Below are 20452 nucleotides of genomic sequence, written 5' to 3' on the forward strand. Positions count from 1 at the left end.
AATTTCCTTAACCTCGTTTACCGATGTATTGATCGTATTGTTTTTAACTTCTTCATATGTATCCGTATTATTTAATTCACATTCTACAGATTTCATATAGTCATCTGTGTTCATTATCACTATTCCTGAGCCTTTATCTGCTGGTCTTACTTATATCATCATCATTTAACAACTCAGTCATAGCGTGTTCTTCAATATTGGATAAATTAAATTTACATTTTTTCTTTACTCCTACTATTATTTCTTGTTTAACTACTTCAATATACATATCTAACCATTTATCTCTTCCATCCAGAGGAGTCCAAGTGCTTGTACTATTAACCTTAATCCCATGCTCATAATTACCCTCTGAATCTGAGATATTTTCATTGGAAAAATATTCTGCTAATCTCATGCGTCTCTCCCACTCCTTTAATTCGGTGGCCAGTTTATCTTTAAGTCGGTATAAACTTAAGTCCTTTACTTAATACTGCTTTTTGGGATGTGGTTAAAGTTTTACTTGATAAATTAAATACTATGTCTTTTGCCTTATCGTTAGTGTATTTTGTACAATTTCCATTTTTGGGTCTCCTATCTTTCTATTTTGAATTCGCTATCCTATTTGCGGAAAAAATGTACCAAACAGATCTCCACGAAATTTACTACATCTTAAAGAAAATGCTGTTTCTTGAAAACTGAGGACTACATGTAGAAAAGAGCTACCTTTGAATCACCAATAAATATATATTATGCTGAGGTTTGATATTTGCTTCTTTATGTTTAAAATTAAAAATGTAAAATTCTGATTAAATGTATAATTTAAGGGTACAGGACCACATTCACAAAATATTCACCACCGTGCACCAGGGCTCCTACATACACCTTAATTGTGTCTTGCTAGTAACATTAGCATGTAATTGTAATCCCATAAGGATCTGAAATGGATTAGGAGTGCAATGTGACTATTTGTGAGGAATTAAGAATGAAGAATTACTTCTGCAAAGTGTTTTTGTCCAACTGCTATAGTTCAACTATTAAATAATCTAATTTGTAATATAAGACCTAATATCTTCCTGAAATTCTGTACAGAGTAAATCCAAACCTCATACTTGTGCCCTTTGGATGCAGTTAAACATCTTCACTGTAGCTGCCTTTGGGTCTCAGGAGGTTGATGGTACAGGCTCATGGTACAATATTTAAAATAGATATTAGAAAGATCACGCTTTGAGTATGCACCATTCTTTTCCAAAACAATTACTTCTGCTGATCGTCTGTGTATGGTTGGAAGAAGCCAGGGTCTTGATGTTAATGCCACTGTATGCTTTTGAGTTAAATTCACACACACACACACTTCTCCAAGGAGATTGGTAATTGAGTATGCTCAGTATATCCAATTTATTTAACAGGCAAATGATCACAGATGGTAAAATATATAGGTTGTTTTAGTCATCCACATATGTTTTCATGATGTGTATGCAACGTGTCTGGCGACCCGAAGTTTGATATGCTTATCTTTAACAAATCTGTCTTCTGAAGCCATCCAACGTTGTTAGTGGAGATGTGAAACATCTGGATGTAAATGTTGATGAATAATTTTGCTCACAAAAGACATTCAGCATTTTATTTTATTTTTTCCAGGTTTTTTTTTTGCATTGTTGAATTATTCACAAAATGAAACTAGTGATAAACAAATACCAAATAATGCTTAATGAGTTTTAAATAGCCTCCTGCAGTATTTTCATTGCATTAGCCTCCCATTGGAAAACCTCTCATGCAAGGCATCATAACTTGCTGACAGATATGGTTCAATGGCACATCACAGTTGGCTGTAGGAGAGACTCATCATAAGTAACTGAAGTGAAGTCTATCTGCCTTGGCACATTTCAACTGGGAGAGGTGCTCAGTTAATTGAACACAGCAAGTGGATCTGGAAAGACTTTGCTTCACTACCCTCTCTGCTGGACTTAGTAAGATAAAAATAAATCAATAGCAGATACACAAATATGTACCAGTATGAGATACTTTCTACAATATATAACTCATAGTCCTGTTTTCTTTTTTTATTGTTATTATTCTGTTATGGTACTGAATGTTCCTCGAGGACCAGTTTGTGTAGAAGATGTACATATCTGTTGTATAACAGTGTTAGTAATGGATAGAAGTTAAAGATCCCAATGGGAGACTGATGTAGAGGTGAACTTCACAGATAAGTGCCTTTACAATAATACTGTATTTTCTTTAACAGGAATACGATAAGAATGCATCCAACATTTCATTTTGGGTTTTTCCTAACAGTGCTATTAAAGGATGTTTAGAGAGGATTACAGAAATCTAATTTTTGTTAGCATTTTCTTCAACACTTGTTTGATGTAATAGTGTTCAATGATATATTTGTGATATACAAAGGAAATTAGTCTTGAGTATATTGCAATGTGTTTTGAGTGTAAAACTAAAGGTTTATCGTATGTATTAGCAGGTACATTTATCTTATTATTGTGTGCAGCTGTAGGATGTTTAGGAACACTGAATACAGAGAGATTTGTTGATAAATAGAACAAGGCAAGAAAGGACTGACTTTGTTCCAGCCTGTTCCTTATTTGGTATTGACCCTGCTGAGGATCAATTGAATATGTACTACCTATAGCTATGGTCAACATTTTTGCAGCACCCTATAGAATTAACTAATTTTACAAATGAACCCTGCTGAATAAGGTCACTGTAGTTTCTTTGATTACATGATGCTAAACTTTTGGCCATAGCTCTAGTATGAACAAAGTCTTGCCCTTACAATGGAATGGACAGAAAGAACTATGGTTGTAAACCACCAGTGGAGGCTCCTTAGGCAGTACCTCCTCAAAATTTCAACATGATATATATATATATATATATATATATATATATATATATATATATATATATATATATATATAGCGGGTTGTGAGAGACAGCAGGGAGGGGGTTAAAACCTCCCTGCGAGAGAATGCACCTTTTTGTATTGTGTTGCTTTTTCAGTTTTGTTAATTGTTTGATTTGTATTGCTTTATTGTTTCATTTAATTTGTTAATTGTTTAGTTTAATTGTTTTATTATTGATTATCATCCTCACCTGGGCGTTATTGGGGGAATTAGATCCAGGTGGGGGGGGGGTTAAAAGGGAAGCAGGCAGTCTGCTCGAGACGGCTGGATAGAGAGAGGCAGATGAGGTGCTCTGCTTCTGAAAAGTCGTGGGAAGTAAGTGTTGGGTTTTTGTGTGTGTGTGCGACAGGTAAACGGCTTAGCCGTCCTGCGAGGTAGTCAGGGAGTACCTGTTTAGTAAGCGCTCCAAGACGGAGTTAGGTTTTTGTTTTCTATTGGTATTACTTTTGTGTTTATTAAAAAAATAGCGCGTCAGCGCTGGAAAAATCTACTTCTTGTGTGCTGGGTAGTATTTTTAAAGGGGCAACGAACCCGAGCGAGGGTCGATCGTTTACTATATATATATATATATATATATATATATATATATATATATATATATATAAATAAATAAATATATATATATATATATATATATATATATATATATATATATATATATATATATATATATATATATATATAATGTTCAATAAAACAAAAACAAAAATTGTCTAAAATGCAAGAAAAAATGACATTTTAACCAAAACCATAGATTCAACATTCCTATAGTAACAGCAGGTCTGGCTCCTCAGAGGAGGCGGGTCTCCGTTATAAACGCCTATCTGCTTTTTACCACAGTACTAGCATAGCAGATCACGTGATCTGAACACATGTTATAATTGGAGGAGCCCAGGGAGTTTTTCTTTTCATCAGAGGAGGCAAGCCTTTGTTACAAACTTCTGTCTGCTATAACCACACACAGTACAGTACTGGCAATGGCAGATGACGTACATTGAAATATAATGACCTACAAATTCGTACTAGTGTTATTACTAATACTGTACTTATATTACGCATACATGTAGTGAATACGTTTTGTTGATTTTAAATGCTTCTCCCTTTGAGTCGTCTGAGGTTAATTATAACACATATGTCAAAGCAAATATAGAAACGAAAAGCAGACAGAACAGAAAGTAATAACTACTGTGTTAATTTAATTTTCACTTGATCTGTTTTGTGTTTTGGTGTTTTTATACTGTTTTGATGTCTAAAAAGTGCATTTAATTTATAATGCCAAAAGTTCACATGGAAACCATGGCAAGGAATACATTAATGTGCACACATCTCAAAGTAATGCAAAATTTGGAATGACTCAGGGAATGACAATAACATTTGCATGGTGGCAGATGTTAGCATATTAGTGGTATATAAACGTGATGCATCTTTACTATAGGCTTTCCTACTGTTTTGTAGTTTGTGTATTTTATCTCCCACCCCCCACTGGAAATGTGACAAATCGCACCCTGTGACGTGGTCTTGAAATCTAAATTCTATATTAATGTTGTATACAGTGCATTTTTAAACATACACTGACAGTGTGTAACAGTTATTAACAATGATGGGCTAGTATTTTTTATTTTTTTTGCTGGCTAGTGGAGAAAATGCGTTTAACAGCCAAATCGGGGTCAAATTTTAAGAAGATATTAAAAGTGTTGTCAGTCAGAATACAATAATCAGATTCTACTGCTGCAGCCCCCAGCCATTTTTTGCCCACCAGCTGCCACTGTAAACAATTGAAAGGTTCTTTAAGCTGGGAGGGGTGTGACATGTTTTTTCCAATACACTGTGATGCTGTAGAGATATTCCAACATTTGGCGATGGTGTGCAATACTGTTTTAACTAGAAATGTTAAAGAGGCATTTAGCTGATTACAGACAGACATGCAAATTAGGGATTCTCTGAGGAGTGAAAGCTAAAATGTTGCAAAACTTCCATATTTTGCACCTTTTTCTGAGAAAAAAAATGGGAACATTTTACAATTAATTATAACAGCTATTGTATGTAATTTTGAAAGATATGACTCCAAGCTGGAAAACAATACAAGCAATATGACTGCATGTATTATTAGCTCATTTTCTCAAGATATGCATTTACAAAATTATGTTTCCTATTATTTCTCATAAACAAACAATTAGGTTACTGTGACAGAGACAGAATGATTCTTGGTGATAAATCTCCCTCCCGACCTGTGAGAGCGCTGTGTAAAGGGAACAGAGTGCCCTGGACTGGATGGCCAGACAATTCATTCCCAGGGTTAGGCGGAAGTCGACCATCTGAAAAGGGGGCAGAGCTACGGTACACTGAATCATAGACCCGGAAGGGAAATGATGTGGCAGCCGCGGATTGGAGGAGCAGTTGCAATCGTTAACCAAGGGCTCATGATTGATGGGATATAAGGGGATGTAGCGAAGTGATCTGTTCCTTTGTTATGGTTAACGCGAAACCGGAAGGAGACCCGTATTGTAATCGTGAGTGTTTTGTCGTGTCTAAAAACTTTGTTTGTTGTTATTAGACAGCTAACACGATCCGGAGCTGCCGCTAAAGACCAGCACCAATCCCGAACAACACTGCACTTGTGTCACAATTAAAATGTATTTGCACCACAAGCACTATAACACTCATTGTGGACTAGTGATCGTGTTTGGGTTAACTGTGGGTGTTTAAATACAGGGACAATTATTTCGGGACCAACCCGTGGATTAAACAGAGCAATAAACAAATGCTGGTATTGCCTGTTATCGTTATTGTTTACTGTTTGTCATCAGACTTTGAATTACAAAATAAACCACCATTTCTTGAGCAGTGCATCACCCCTACACCTGCGCACAACTTACCAATTTGCCACAGTTATGTATGCAGGCTGAATATTTCACCATATACTAGTGGTGTCACCACACAGGGTTGATAAATAAAAAATAAAACTTAAAATAAAAAATGCCACTTGAATGAAAAGAGGCACATTTAAGTCTATGGGGTTTAGTCTTCCATGACCCTCATCATCTTGTACATGAAAGTACCTATGAATAATATTTTGATGGCTGACATATGTTAAGCTGAGAAATGTGCATTATATTAGCTGTCAGCTGGTCCTGAATGTTCTTAATTGTTAATGTCATGGTAGACTGCTTTTATACCTGGAAGTTTAATATAAAAATGCAGTTCCAGATTGTCTGAAGAACCCCCAGGTTAGTTTTATAAACAGGAACTGTAGCCTATTTTACCATGTAATTATAAAAAGCAGTTTATCTGTACTGTGTACTGGATGCGCTCCAGCAATCTGCTGAGCAGATCTTATTTTATAGAAACACAAGTAATGAAGTTCACAGTCTTCATTAAAAAAAAAAATGTGTACAGGTCAACGTGTTCAGTTTGCTTCAGAAGCAAGTTTGCTGTTTTGGCTGAGTGTTTGCAGTCTTATTGAAATGATTTATCATGCCTAATTCAAATTACTGTATTATTTTGTATTTATTTAATTATCTTTTCATGATAGACAAATGTATTTCTTTTGTAGAGTTTACACATTAATACTATATACATTGCGGTCAATTGTGAGTTCAGTGGTACAGTATTTTTTTCAAGTGACCCATTTGATTGACTAAGCACACATTGAAGAGATAAGAATAGCATGAACACTATAGTTAGGTAGACCATCATTGTCCTGGTACCATTTACTTATGTAATACAGATGGTTCTTGAAGGAAATGTGAATGAGCAAGGAGCTGGATGTAGAACCCATACAACACTGTGACATTAACATCATGCTAGGTCTGATGCGCAAATGTTTGTGGGTTACCTGTGTCTCACATTCTGCACCTGCATTTGTACATTTTGATAATTGCATGGAACAACTTATTGTTCTGGTTCCTTGGCAATAGGCGTGCAGAGCGGCTTCACCATTGTCATAGTAAAGATAAAGAAAAAACAACTGCTGTTCAAGTGACAACAAGATGAATGAACTGCAGGCTCTTTTGTTGGATGTTTTATACGAGATGATCCAGATCAGTCTGCTATACAAATATTACAAAGACAACAACATGGTATACGTTTGCTACCTTCCTAGTCAACATTCTTCTTCCCAAAATATCTATGTACTGGTCAAGTGCCTTTTCAGCACATAAGGATAGCCACAAACAACACACTCGAGCCCTTTCGGTGGGCTTGTGGGTTATTTGGCTATCCTTATTCGTGGAACAAATACAGTACTCTATGAATATTCATAGTGATTCTGTTTATTTAACAAGTACTGTGTTTGGAAAAGAAAGTATTTATAGTATTAAAATATTCATATATAGAGGATATGTATATTGTGGTAGAGTACACATGAACAAAATAACAGTTTGAACAAAACCCTACACACAACTCTTCAAAATAAACGAAACAGCACCCAAGTCTAGCTATTATTATTATTTATTTCTTAGCAGACGCCCTTATCCAGGGCGACTTACAATCGTCAGCAAATACATTTCAAGTGTTACAATACAAGTAATACAATAAGAGCAAGAAATACAATAACTTTTGTTCAAGTGTGACAAACCACAATTCAACTATCCCAGTACCTGTCTCACTTGTTAAACTCTGTTACACTCCTTCTCAGCTTCTCAGCTCCACACTCTCCTACACAACCCACACCAAACATTCATTCCTTTGTTCAATTATAAGGTGTGACCAGGGGTAATTGGCAAGCAATCATTCCATTACCACCTGGCCACATTCCACACTTTTCAATAAAACAATCACACCGGTCAATTAAACAATTTAACAATCCCAAAACCAATGAAACTATTACCTCCACCTGTGGCTGTGCATAGGCAGCCATAAACACACATTTCTTAGTGTGCAGGGCCTCTGCCCTGTCACACTTCCTCCCCCTACTCGGCCACAATATATATATATATATATATATATATATATATATACAGTCGACTCTGCATAATTGCATGGTCTTGTGACCGGGGTATATGACTTGTTTTGATCAGAGTCATAACTTCATTTTCCCCTTTTTTATTACAAGTAATTGAAAATACTGAAGATAAAAAATAAATCAATTTGAAATATGTTATATGCTCATGGCAAACAACACTGTTCTCTGACAACGCACAATATGACTTGTAAAATAATGTATATAATAGCCAGCATAAACTAAGTTATTGTAAGTTATTTTTATATATTTTATTACAAATAACTTATTACAAGTAACCCAAAATACTACAGAAGTTCCAAAAAATAAACCAACTTAAAATATGTTATGCACACAATACAAACAACACTATTCTCTGGCAACACACTATATGAAAAGTAAAATAATGTACCGTATATAACAACCCGCATATAGTTATTGTAATACAGAATTGTACAGTTAAACATAAAAGTTAAACAGATGTGTATAGGTCCCTTACTATAGATCTTGTGACTACAACGTAGCAAAACAAATATTTGATGGAAGTATGCACAGTATTCGGCTGATTGCTGATAAACAACTGTAACAAAACTGTTATAAGACTGACAACCATTTGCCACCATGAAAGCTCGTAGTGTGCTGAGGCTCGAGTTTTACAGAATCGCTTTGCTATTTTCTATGTCTTTCTTGCCTGCTTTTCCTGCTGTCATGCTGTTGCTATGCACTCTACGTCACTGCTATTGCTGAAACCCAAAAACATTTTTGTTTTTGTTTTTTTAAACACATGAACGTTGTTTGCATTGTGCAATTATCCAAATTAAAATGCAATGTACAATGGACTTCGGAACCACACAGGTTTATGCAATTAAGCGAATTATGCAATTAGCCGATGTGCATTTAACCGTATCATACAATTAAAGAAAATGATGCACTAAAATATGTGACCAGCTGCATGCTATGCAATTAAGAAATTTATGCAATTATCCAATATGCAAATAAGTAGTGTCAGCTACAGTAGGTTTCTGTAATGGTTTATCTGCCGTAATAAACCATTACAGAAACCTACTGTATATTTTCAAACCCTCAGTGTTGATAGGAGGAAGGTGAGATTGCTAGGAGAGACCTGGACATTGATTAATCTGTTGACATGAAACATGTGGTGGAGAGAGCAGGTACTTTTTGATCAGTGATTTCATCAAGGCCTTCCAAGTAAACAACAGGGAAATCACTAATGAAACAACAGTGTTCACCTCTCACACACTAGGAGTTGGGAAACAAGATAGAGACCATTACTCGCCATGTACCAAACTCAAAAGGAGAAAAGGTTTTAGTCAAAGTCTTTCAGTTCCAAGCAGTGCAAGAGGGCAGGCAGCAAGCACAGTGCTATTTAAAGTCATGAAATTCAATTTGAACACAATAAATAAATACATCTGTTGTAAGAATGCTTTTATCAAGTGATATACTGTTTTTTTTTAAAATATATAATTGTATAAAGCGTATATAGATGTATGGATAATTAAATACTCTGTAGCAATCAGTTACAAGGTATTATAATCTGTTACAAAGCATTAGATCAGTATTTATTGCTGAAATATAAATACATTTGTAGACCACTGCAGACATACCCTTTTTTGAAAACATTTGCTTATAAGGTAAATTTCCATATTTTTTTATGATGCAAAAAACAAAAAATACATGTTGGTGGGCAGGCCAACTAGTGTTTAAATTCTATAAACCATTTAAATCCTAAAACAAAAATCACACACATTAACAACTCCTCTAGAAAGTTTAACTAAAATGACACAAATTGTATTTTGGAAAACACTTTGCTATGGGCAGGAGTTACTTTGTAAACAAAAAGTTACCAGGGACAGCATTTTCTTTCTAGACCTGATTTGCAGTAGTTTTCACATATGGTTCAGGTTCTCATCTAATTGCGGGTTTCATGCCTTACTGTTGGTGTCCTTATAGCTGCTTGTTGACCATTGCCTTGCCATGTTTTAACATAATATTCAGGTTTGAACAGTACCAGTGGCAGACTGACTAATCTGGGGAACAGCTTGTTGTATAAAGTGCAATATTTTTGGCATGTTAAAACATCCTAAAACATATCTTTACAGTATACTTTTTCATTCAATTCATGGAACAGGAAAATCATGTTATGTATATAGAGGTCTTTTTTACAACAACAACAAAAAAAATACGTTTAATTCTCACCTGTCAGACAAAAGTTATGGGTTTGAAGCATTCTATCAAAAATGTACTACTTCAGTGTAAAAAGAAATAAAGTATTTGCAAACACCAACAGCTTGTATTTTTAAGTTGAATTTGTTTCTATTTTTATGGAGATTATTCCCAGTATTACCACTGTTCAACTTTATAGATTTTTGTTATACATCTAAGTTTTTTTATTAAAGATGCTGCCAGACAGTTTCAACGATAAAGTTGCTGTCAGTTGGAAATTGAACTTACAATCCATCATTGTCAGAAGAATGGCATTGATGCCTGGTTATATGACTTCATTACAGAATGATGTCTACCTCACTTTCTGTTACACAAAGCCACTGTTTGGGTTATTCTTTAAAGTACACTAAGCACTGTGGTCCTGTCATCACTTAAGCTGCAAGTTATCTTGAGTCACACCAGCATTTATTAAAAACACCATTGTTCATACAAGTGAGGTTTACTGTTACATTTCCTAAGGGGAAAGATTCTCAGAGAACCTTGTGATTTTTTTATAATTAGATTTTTATAACAAAAGGATTTTTATATAGTGATGATTAAAACATTTTAGGTAAACTACAGATCCTTTTAACATTTATGATATATGCTCAGTTGATTTGTTGTGATGTGTTCCTTAATAATAATGAGCTTCTGTGTTTGCAAACTTAAATGGAAGGAATGTCTACTAAGCCTACTATTCCTGTGAAATTATCATACTTAAATGACCATACCCTGCACTAGTATATGAAAAAGGAGTTAAAGACATGTATATCTTCATGTCAAACTTGTATAACAGTTCATTGCCTAGCCAAAATTGCAAGATACATTCACTACATGTATGTCAGCAGTTAAAAACAAGAAATATTGCAATATAATACATATGAGACATAATGCCATATTTAAGAGATTGTTTGCACAAGTGAAAAGTATTTGGGGAAAAAAAAGGTTATTGATAGTATATCTTTTTAATACTTTAGCTGTGATGCAATCCTATCAAAGCAGGATGAGTCCATTCATATGCAGTACACAATCTGAACATTTCAGAGGGTTTTAGCACCTCAGTGAGCCCTGTTCTCAGTTCTGAAGACACCTACAGGTCATAAATAGTTCAAAATGAAATAGAAGAGAAATAACATGAATTACAAGAAAAAGGGATGCAACTGTAAATTTGTCAGAAAAGGCACGAAAACATGTATAATCTCAGGAGAATGAGAACTGGTTTCAGTTAGGACTGTCTTAAGCAATACCAGTACTGTTTAACTTTCCGGGTCGGGGGTGACTAATAAATACCCTGTATACCTTGTATACCTACAATGTACACCTTAGTTCTTGCATGTTATTTTGTTTTAAATGTCATCCTGGGGGATTTTCATGTTTGATAATGGCACATAGATAATAGTATATGTCTTGACTATTCTGAAAACAATAATAATTGCTGTGGAAATGCAGTGTTTTTAAAATAGCAGGCATCAGGCATAGCCTTAACTAAAGTACTTGTAATAGTGTTTAGTGTTTCCTGAATGTTGCAAACCTTATACTCTTTCTTGTTTATACCCTTCTAAAATAAGTCAGTGTCTTTTTGTTTGACATACCCTGACACGCTGTGTACAGAAATACCTGTTTTAGGCTGCTTTTTACTTAGCCACGTGGATAGATGATATAATATACTTTTATAGGGGTGGCAAAATTTGCCATGACACCGCTGCATTGTTCAAGGTGAAACAACCTTTCTGAAAGGTTTCTATGATTTAGGCTACTGTAGCACATTTTGTCACAATGGGCCCTATTCATGAAAGTACTTGCTGACTGCCGTAATAAAACAAATTTCGTTTAAAACTAACGAAAGTCGTCCATATTGCTATTCTTAAAATGATCTGAGCAAGTGGGCGACTGTCGCAAAGCACTTTATGAATGGGTATACAGTCTTTCAAGGACAAAAATCTGCCTCTTTTTGATGACATCATCAGCATTAGTAATGTTCCCTGGGTGGCGTCGGTAGCTGTTGCAAGAAGAATAACGGAATCCACCGACAGTAACCTACTACCGAAACCCGAGTCTACAGCTGCCAGTCACGAGCAGTTTGCAAAACCTGATTCTGATGCCTCTATCACGTCTGCCAAAAATTCAGGACATAATTATTTTGTATTTTCGTTTTGTTTGGCAATGCTGGTAAACATATCTCCATACGCACACATAAGATTTCCATTCTTAACTGCAGGACCAATAATAATAATAATAATAATAATAATAATAATAATAATAATAATAATAATAATCTTACAAATTCTCAACTATTATTATTATTATTATTATTATTATTATTATTATTATTATTAATAATAATAAACCCTGTTTAAAGCAGTGAAATCAGTGAATTTATGAATCAGTGAAAGTTTCACACCGTACTGCACACTGTACAGAAAATGGATCGTTTTGTGGTTCGCGGAAAGAAAAAAAAAAGACGACTTCCATTCGTCCAAAGTGTTTATTGTGAACACAGGTAAAAAGGAATAAAAAGAAAAGGACCGCTGTCAGCCGCTGATCACGGCAAAGAAATAATAACAATAAAATAACTGTCTATTTATATTAAATATTTTACTTCATATAAAGCTACAGATTTTTTTTTTTTAATAGGCAGTGTTGATCACGGGTATTTCAAACTGTATAACAGATCAAATGTAGTAATAAAATATGTTTTAAAAAAAATATAGTCTGCCGAGGCTGTCGTTAGTTTAGACTTGACTGTAGAAAGCGTTCAATAACTCCTAGTTATCGACAGCATTTTGCGGGTTGACGCTCAGGACCGATGAAAGCTTTATGCTAATGAGGTAATCGTTAAACTTTCTCTCAATTCATTAAAAACATGCCTTCAGATGAAAATCGCTGGGGCTTAACGACACATCTGAATTATCTCTTATGAATAGCAACTGTCATTAAATAGATGGCTATGGACGAAATCCGATCATGTACTCCTGTTTTCTCATTTCGACAGGTATCAACCCTTTATGAATAGACCCCAGTATGTCTACCTCAATGACTCAATCCATTATGAACAACTTGAGACCAGAATGGTGTTTTTTTGTGCAAATGTTGCCATTTCAGGAACTCTGGGAATCTGGGAGACTTGATGGACACATTGGTCAATGCAGCCCCTGCGTTGATGGACAAGTTACTGAGATCCTTCAGTTTCCCAATGTTGTTGCTGAACAGTTCCACACAACTCTCAAAACACTTGTATGGAAACAGATAAATGTACTGTGGTGCAGCACCAATCTTGAAATGTATGTCATGGGTTGTCATACTACAGGTATATTGTTTGTTTCAATCTTCAATTCAGTCTGAGTTTATAAATTTGCATGGAAATGGTACTAAGGAAAAAATGAGTATGGGAATGAATGGAAAGAAGCAGAATAAAAACAAGATTGATCTCAATGTGCATCTTTAAAATAATAGATCAAATAAATCTGAAGCAGCATAATATATAAAAAAAACAATCTTGTGGGCCTTTTTACTGTTCTTTGGGCACCACTGACTCTAAAAAGGTTCTTAGGTAGTGACTGAAGTTAACACTGGCTATCCATCTTAGCAGAGTTGCCAACATACATTCTTATGGATTCCTATCTATAGTTTGTCCTCTTTAAAATTAGCTGTCTCAGAGGCCATTTGTTTTGTCTCTTTAAATAGGTCTTATCAGTTTTGGTTTAAAATTGCCTACTGAGACTTGCTGTTTGTCTTGGACAGATACAATGAACTGCTTCTCTTTGAAAGACACATAACTGCAACATAAACCAGTGAATCTGTGGAAAAGGATAAGAGATTAGGGAGCTGTGACAACTTCTGGATTCAAACACAAAACATCTATCAGATTCTGATCTGTCGATCCATGCTCTGCCACCACATACAAAAACAGACTTTCTTTTACATGAATTAATTCTGCCTGCACTTCAAAATATTGAAGCATTCAATGAGCAAGAAACATAATCCCTCATTAAAAGAAAATAACATTTCTTTAAGATGATCTGCTTTATATATTTCTTCATTTTAAATGAAAATGCATGCCTTTTTTAAAGCGTGAGCGGGGAAAAAAATTGAAGTGGATCGCTAATTGTTACCTTTTTTTTGCACTTTCGTGAATTATGTTGTTTTAGGCAGCATCAGAAATGTTAAATTAATGAAACAAACAAAAAATGCAGTTTTGTTTCAATTAAGACAGCTCATGAGAAAGATAGTAAATGTGATAAAATGTTTATTTAGTTATATCTAGGGCTTCTGTTTTTCAGGTTTTATTAATTGTATTTTTCGGTGCTTATTTTTTAACTATTTTCGAGTTTTATGATAATCTTTTTATTTTCAGGGCTTTCGTTTTTGATATACTGTATAAAATTAGTGTTTTCGGTTACTTTCCAAAATGCTTGAGCATTTTCTTTGTGTCAAAATATGTATAGTAACTCGACAGTACTTGCACACTTAAGTTGTACCTTCTTTCCTTTGCTGCCTTCGTTATGGTCACAGGCACATTCACCTGGGGTTTTTGTGTGTAGGCATTTCGCCACAATTCTGTTTTAAATCCTCTGTATCTTAACTGTAATACAGCTTTAAATCCCGCTAAGAAGCCTCCATCCTGATTGTAATCTCATTTTTAAATCTTGCAAGCGGAGTCTCCAATAGAAATGTAGGAATGTGCTGTCACTCAGTAGTTGGGGCGGGTTTAAAGTATTCAGAATGAATCAATGATAGATACAAGTCAGGAAGGCGGGACATTGCCCAGCAGCATTGGGAAATGTATTTATTATTATTTTTATAATAGGTTTTATTTTTCAATGGGAAAAGGGTAAAGTCAAAGTGAATAGATTAACCATTTCCACAGTTTATCCGATGTTTTCCACAGATTTTTTTTTAAATCGGGTGTGTTTTATCGGGTTTGTTTTTAGTATGGCAAACAGAGAAACCTATTTACACAGAGAACTAACCCAATTCTTTATTTTATGATTTTTTTTTTTTTTATGTTCTGTAAACTGCCACCGGCATTTCAGACAATATTAAGCCAGCAGATACTCGGATACACAGCAATTCCTAGTGGAAATCGATTAGATTTTACCACTTAGTTTTATATTTTTTATTCATTATTATGAAGCATTGTGTTATAATTATGAGCTGCCCCATAAATCTTTTTTTAGATTTATTTTTAAGCTAAAAGTTAAGAAAAGGTTCATAGATGTATATTGTAGTATTCACTCTAATCATTGTAAGTCAATAGTTGTTTGTGTTTTAGTTCAAAGATAATAAAAAAAAAGTATTATTACAAGACGTGAGACATCATTGTAATGTTTATGTTGACCTTGAAGAATCCCAAGGCACTTTAGTTTCCTGTTGATACCCCATGTTTTCTTAATTAAGTAAAGTACCTTATTTCCTTTCATAGCCTTGTTAGATTTGCAGAAATTCTTATCAGGTGTTATCTTTTTTTTATAGGATTCTGGAAGAAACCTGTCTGGCCTGCTTGTATATGCTTAGTTGGGCTACACTTTCGTTTGACTTTCCAATTGCATGACAAAAAGATACAGTTCTTCTTCTGATGCCCTTCCAGGTCCAATGAAAATGTCAACCAACCTCCAAACGCTTTCTTTGATTTTATTCTCAAGAGCCATTCTGCTTTCACTAAGTGACTCAAACTATGTTAGAAAGGAAATCAAGATAGAGGGAGACCTTGTTTTGGGTGGTCTGTTTCCGATCCATGAAAAAGGTGCAGGGATGGATGAATGCGGACGAATAAATGAAGACCGAGGGATTCAGCGTTTAGAGGCTATGTTATTTGCCATTGATGAAATCAACAGAAACTCACACTTACTCCCTGGGGTTGTGCTTGGTGTACACATTCTGGACACATGTTCACGGGATACATATGCTTTGGAGCAGTCACTGGAATTTGTCAGGGCATCACTAACCAAAGTAGATGAAACGGAGTACATCTGCCCTGATGGGTCATACGCATTCCAAGACAACAGCCCCTTAGTCATAGCGGGTGTGATTGGAGGATCCTACAGCAGTGTTTCTATACAGGTAAGCATGATTCATCTTTAAATCTGTTTATGTAATTGTAAATATATATTTACAAAAAAAGAGAAACAATTCTTTTTAAACTGAGGGTGCTATTATTGTTTCATCTAATATGCCGTTATTGGAAATACAGTGCGGACAGAAACAGTGCTTCTTACATTTTGAATTTGAGTGGTTCCCAACAAGTTAACACCTGTTTCTATATCCCAGTTGAATTGTAATGTGTGTTGTGTTTGAATACCACAGGTACTTTACCTGTAAATTACCTGTGTAACTTTTTTTTCATAATATTTATTTACATTTTTTTGAGGGACTGAAAGAAAACATAACAGAACATAAATTGAGTTCAGGGCGTTTAAAATGAGTGTAAAGAAAATAGTGTTATTTCAATATTAGGTGTATTTGGAAATGTTCAATAACAAATTATTTCTCAATGTATTCAAGAGAAGGTACTTCTAGTCAAAATGTTTGTCATTTTGAGTTTATTAGTTTATTTTAGCACTTTTTAGTGTTTAATAGTTATGGATAACCCTTATATGTCTGTGTAGCATTGAGGGTATTGGGGTGGTGATTGTACACTGTACTCCTCAAAACACCAATGTACAGTATGATAAAACACAGACAGCAATTAAAAAAAAAAGACTTTCTAATTTATTTGCATATTTTAGTACAAAGCTTCTTACACCGTTGGATGTGCTTCACAAGAGACTGATTTTCCTTTCTGCATTGGAATCCTAAATCCTTTTACTACTCAAGATACTGATTTCATTTCTGGAAGTACACCAAGCTGAATCTGACCTCAGCAGACTCTTTAGTTAGATAGCATTGTTATCTGTCATGTGCCTTTCATTGCTCACAGTTATTCATTGTGGTCGCAGCTGTATAAAGTTGTGATTAGTTTCTGTGTTATGAGTCTCTTTTTGACAAGTCATTTCTCAAAGGTGGTTATTAACCTGTAACATATGTAATTGTTAAATTATTATCTCATAATATCTATAAACCTTATGAACAGAATAGTAAGTTATTTTCATTATCACTACATTATCTTTTGGGTTTCAGCCTATAGTTAAAAAAAAAAAAAAAAAAAAAAAATTAAATACAAAGATGACAAAATGTTATGTACTGTTTTTGTTCTTGTACCAAAATGTGTGTTGATTAGCAAGTTGTTGTACAAATATGATTCGAAACCCATTTATTAACATTTTTAATAGATTTAATAGATTTTGATAATATGTGATTCTTATTCTTTTCCAGACAAAAAAATATATATATATTATACTGTATACCCATAAAGTTGATATTTGTATGTTAGTGTGTTTTGTTCAACAGCATTTTACATACAAGTGTATGAAAAAACTGACATGATTATAATAAAGGTTAACAAGTTCTTGTTGTGACTATCAAAATAAACTACTCTTAGGGGGGTGATATTTTGTCATAAAACCGAAGTTAACCATTTAAGCCACTAACAAAAGACACGATACATCATACTTGTACTGATGGCTTCGATTGTCATTTCAATTAATATGCTTCTTTATTGAAATAATTGAGCGATAAATATTAACTGTCGATACAGATTCAAGCAAAACCACATTGTTATAGAATAATTCTACGAGATTGCAGAATTACTGCTAATAAAAAGGAGCCTTACAGCATGATATTGCTACAGAAATGAACTAGGTTTTACTGAAGGTTTGTATTAAAACAGTGTTCATTTGTTTTTTCCTCAGGTTGCCAACTTATTGAGATTGTTCCAGATCCCTCAGATAAGCTATGCCTCTACTAGTGCAAAACTGAGTGATAAATCCAGATATGACTACTTTGCGAGGACAGTTCCACCTGATTTTTACCAGGCCAAGGCAATGGCTGAGATCCTGAGGTTGTTCAATTGGACATATGTCTCCACAGTGGCCTCTGAAGGGGATTATGGGGAGACGGGGATTGAAGCTTTTGAACAAGAAGCAAGGCTTCGAAACATCTGTATTGCCACTTCAGAAAAAGTTGGTAGGTCCAATGTTAAAAAGTCCTATGATACCGTAATTCGGGAACTGCTGCAGAAACCTACCGCAAAAGTGGTTGTACTCTTCATGCGCAGTGATGATGCAAAGGAGTTACTGGCTGCTGCCAATAGGCTTAATGCATCCTTCACATGGATTGCCAGTGATGGATGGGGAGCTCAAGAAAGCATTGTCAAGGGGAATGAGAATGTGGCAAATGGGGCAATAACCTTAGAACTTGCCGCCAATCCTGTTAAGGAATTTGACAGATATTTTCAAACTCTTCACCCTATGAACAACTTGCGTAACCCTTGGTTCAAGGATTTCTGGGAACAGAAATTTCAGTGTGCTTTACAAAATGGAAATGGTCAGTTGAAAGCTTGTGAAAAACACATGTCAATCGACAGCACTAATTATGAACAGGAATCCAAAATCATGTTTGTTATCAATGCTGTGTATGCGATGGCTCATGCCTTACACAAGTTGCAGCGGACCTTGTGCTCCAATACCACTAAGCTGTGTGATGCCATGAAACCCCTCGACGGGAAGAAACTATACAAGGATTACTTACTAAAAATCAACTTCAGTGGTAAGTTTTTTTTCTCTCTGATGTAATTCATTTTGACTATATATATATATATATATATATATATATATATATATATATATATATATATATATATTTAGCTCAAAGAGCCAGTTGCCCAGCGTTTCAATATGTTGTACATATCTTTCTCAAGGGAGCATGTGTTTGAATGAAAACATTGGAAGTATTTATAGGTTTTTGACAGCATGACAACGACTTATTGTTTATATTCAAATCCATGATTTATTCTTACATGATGTAATGGTGTTCTATATATTGTGACATCATTTTTACTTCTATCTTTAAATCTGTAATTCTAATTAACATAATTAAGCGACAGAGCCCGTCGAAGCAGGCTCTACCGTGTGGTCGATGACTGGATTTATTCGTCCCGAGCCGTAGGCGAGGCACTAACGAAAGTCAAGATCATCTACTACACGGTAGAGCCCACATCGAGAGGGCTCTATCACTATTAGAAAACTATTTATTTATTTATTTTCTCTTTAAAAATAACTTTAAAACCAACATTTACCTTGAACTTCTGATATTTTCCCGGGTAACCTTCCGCTGAGGAAAATAATCCTTAAAACATAATTCTTAATTTGGGGTCTTACTCTTTCTTATTATAATGTTTCTGGACATTGCCAGAAAAATTAACTATACAATTGCTGAATAGTCCGTGTAGTATGTAGTCGGAATCTAAAACCAACATTTACCTTGAACTTCTGATATTTTCCCGGGTAACCTTCCGCTGAGGAAAATAATCCTTAAAACATAATTCTTTATTTGGGGTCTTACTCTTTCTTATTATAATGTTTCTGGACATTGCCAGAAAAATTAACTATATAATTGCTGAATAGTCCGTGTAGTATGTAGTCGGAATCTAAACTTGTTGGAGGCGGGGCGTCATTCAAGCTGGCAGAGAGTGGATTGGCTGGTGCAGAAAGAACTGAAACAGGGTTGGCAGTTTGACTGGCTGGTTTTGATGGAGGGTGTTGTTTGGATCCAGCTGATGACAGAATTGTGGACCAATCGTGTCTTTCCTGTTGATTTGCTGTCCAGTAGCTGCGAATTGAGCCTTCATTACGGTATCCTGTCACAGACATGATTTCCCTTGTCTCTAGACCAGCGTCAGAAAGTAACTGAACAGCCGTGGCACAAACTTTACCCCATCATGAATGTATTACCTGGCCAAAAATGAATGAGGCATGGTGTAAGCTAACACATTTAAATGCTTAAATGTTCTGCGCCAGTAGCACAAACAGACTAATCTGAAAAATAGCGCCTCCCCTCCAAATGGGCTACCTCAATTGAACAATAGGTAGCTCATCTGGAGAGGCAGAAATGCCCTGTGTTGACTAAGTGTCTTGACTTTATATTATATTATTATTATACGACGGATAAAACCAAATATACATAACAAAAGGGAAAACTTAATGAACCAAGTTTATTATATGACAAATACAAACAATTGTACATAATGAAATATCCGGTATTGAGCTAGAATTTTATCCTCAGGGAGATCAAAAAGAGTAATGCGGCCCCTGAATGCTCTCCTTTCTTCTCAGTACTCTGCCTCTTTTCCGAGGTTGTTCAGGAAGGTTAGGAGCCTGCACTCTCCATCATAAGAAATATGTTATGACTGCTGCCATAATGCTCTTTCCTATCAGCTGCTTTCTAACTTTTTTTTTTGCGCCCAAATAAGACCAATTTGAAATCAGACTTATTTGTGGACCCTTTTAGAGCTGGCACAGCT

At 35.0% G+C, this 20452-nt stretch overlaps 1 protein-coding gene across 9 annotated transcripts in view; it reads left to right on the plus strand.

Moving 5' to 3' along the window:
- The window catches only part of LOC117419755 (metabotropic glutamate receptor 3-like), a 46970-nt gene that overhangs the window by 15944 nt on the left and 10574 nt on the right, over nt 1-20452 (plus strand). For all 9 annotated transcript variants that reach the window (XM_058985896.1, XM_034032811.3, XM_058985894.1 and 6 more), the window contains 2 exons: nt 15529-16116; nt 17844-18699. In XM_058985896.1, the coding sequence (XP_058841879.1) occupies nt 15604-16116; nt 17844-18699 (1369 nt within the window). In that variant the 5' untranslated portion in view covers nt 15529-15603. The remainder of the gene's footprint in view (nt 1-15528; nt 16117-17843; nt 18700-20452) is intronic.

The sequence above is a fragment of the Acipenser ruthenus genome, chromosome 14 (assembly GCF_902713425.1).
Source record: "Acipenser ruthenus chromosome 14, fAciRut3.2 maternal haplotype, whole genome shotgun sequence".
In the NCBI taxonomy this organism is placed as follows: domain Eukaryota; kingdom Metazoa; phylum Chordata; class Actinopteri; order Acipenseriformes; family Acipenseridae; genus Acipenser; species Acipenser ruthenus.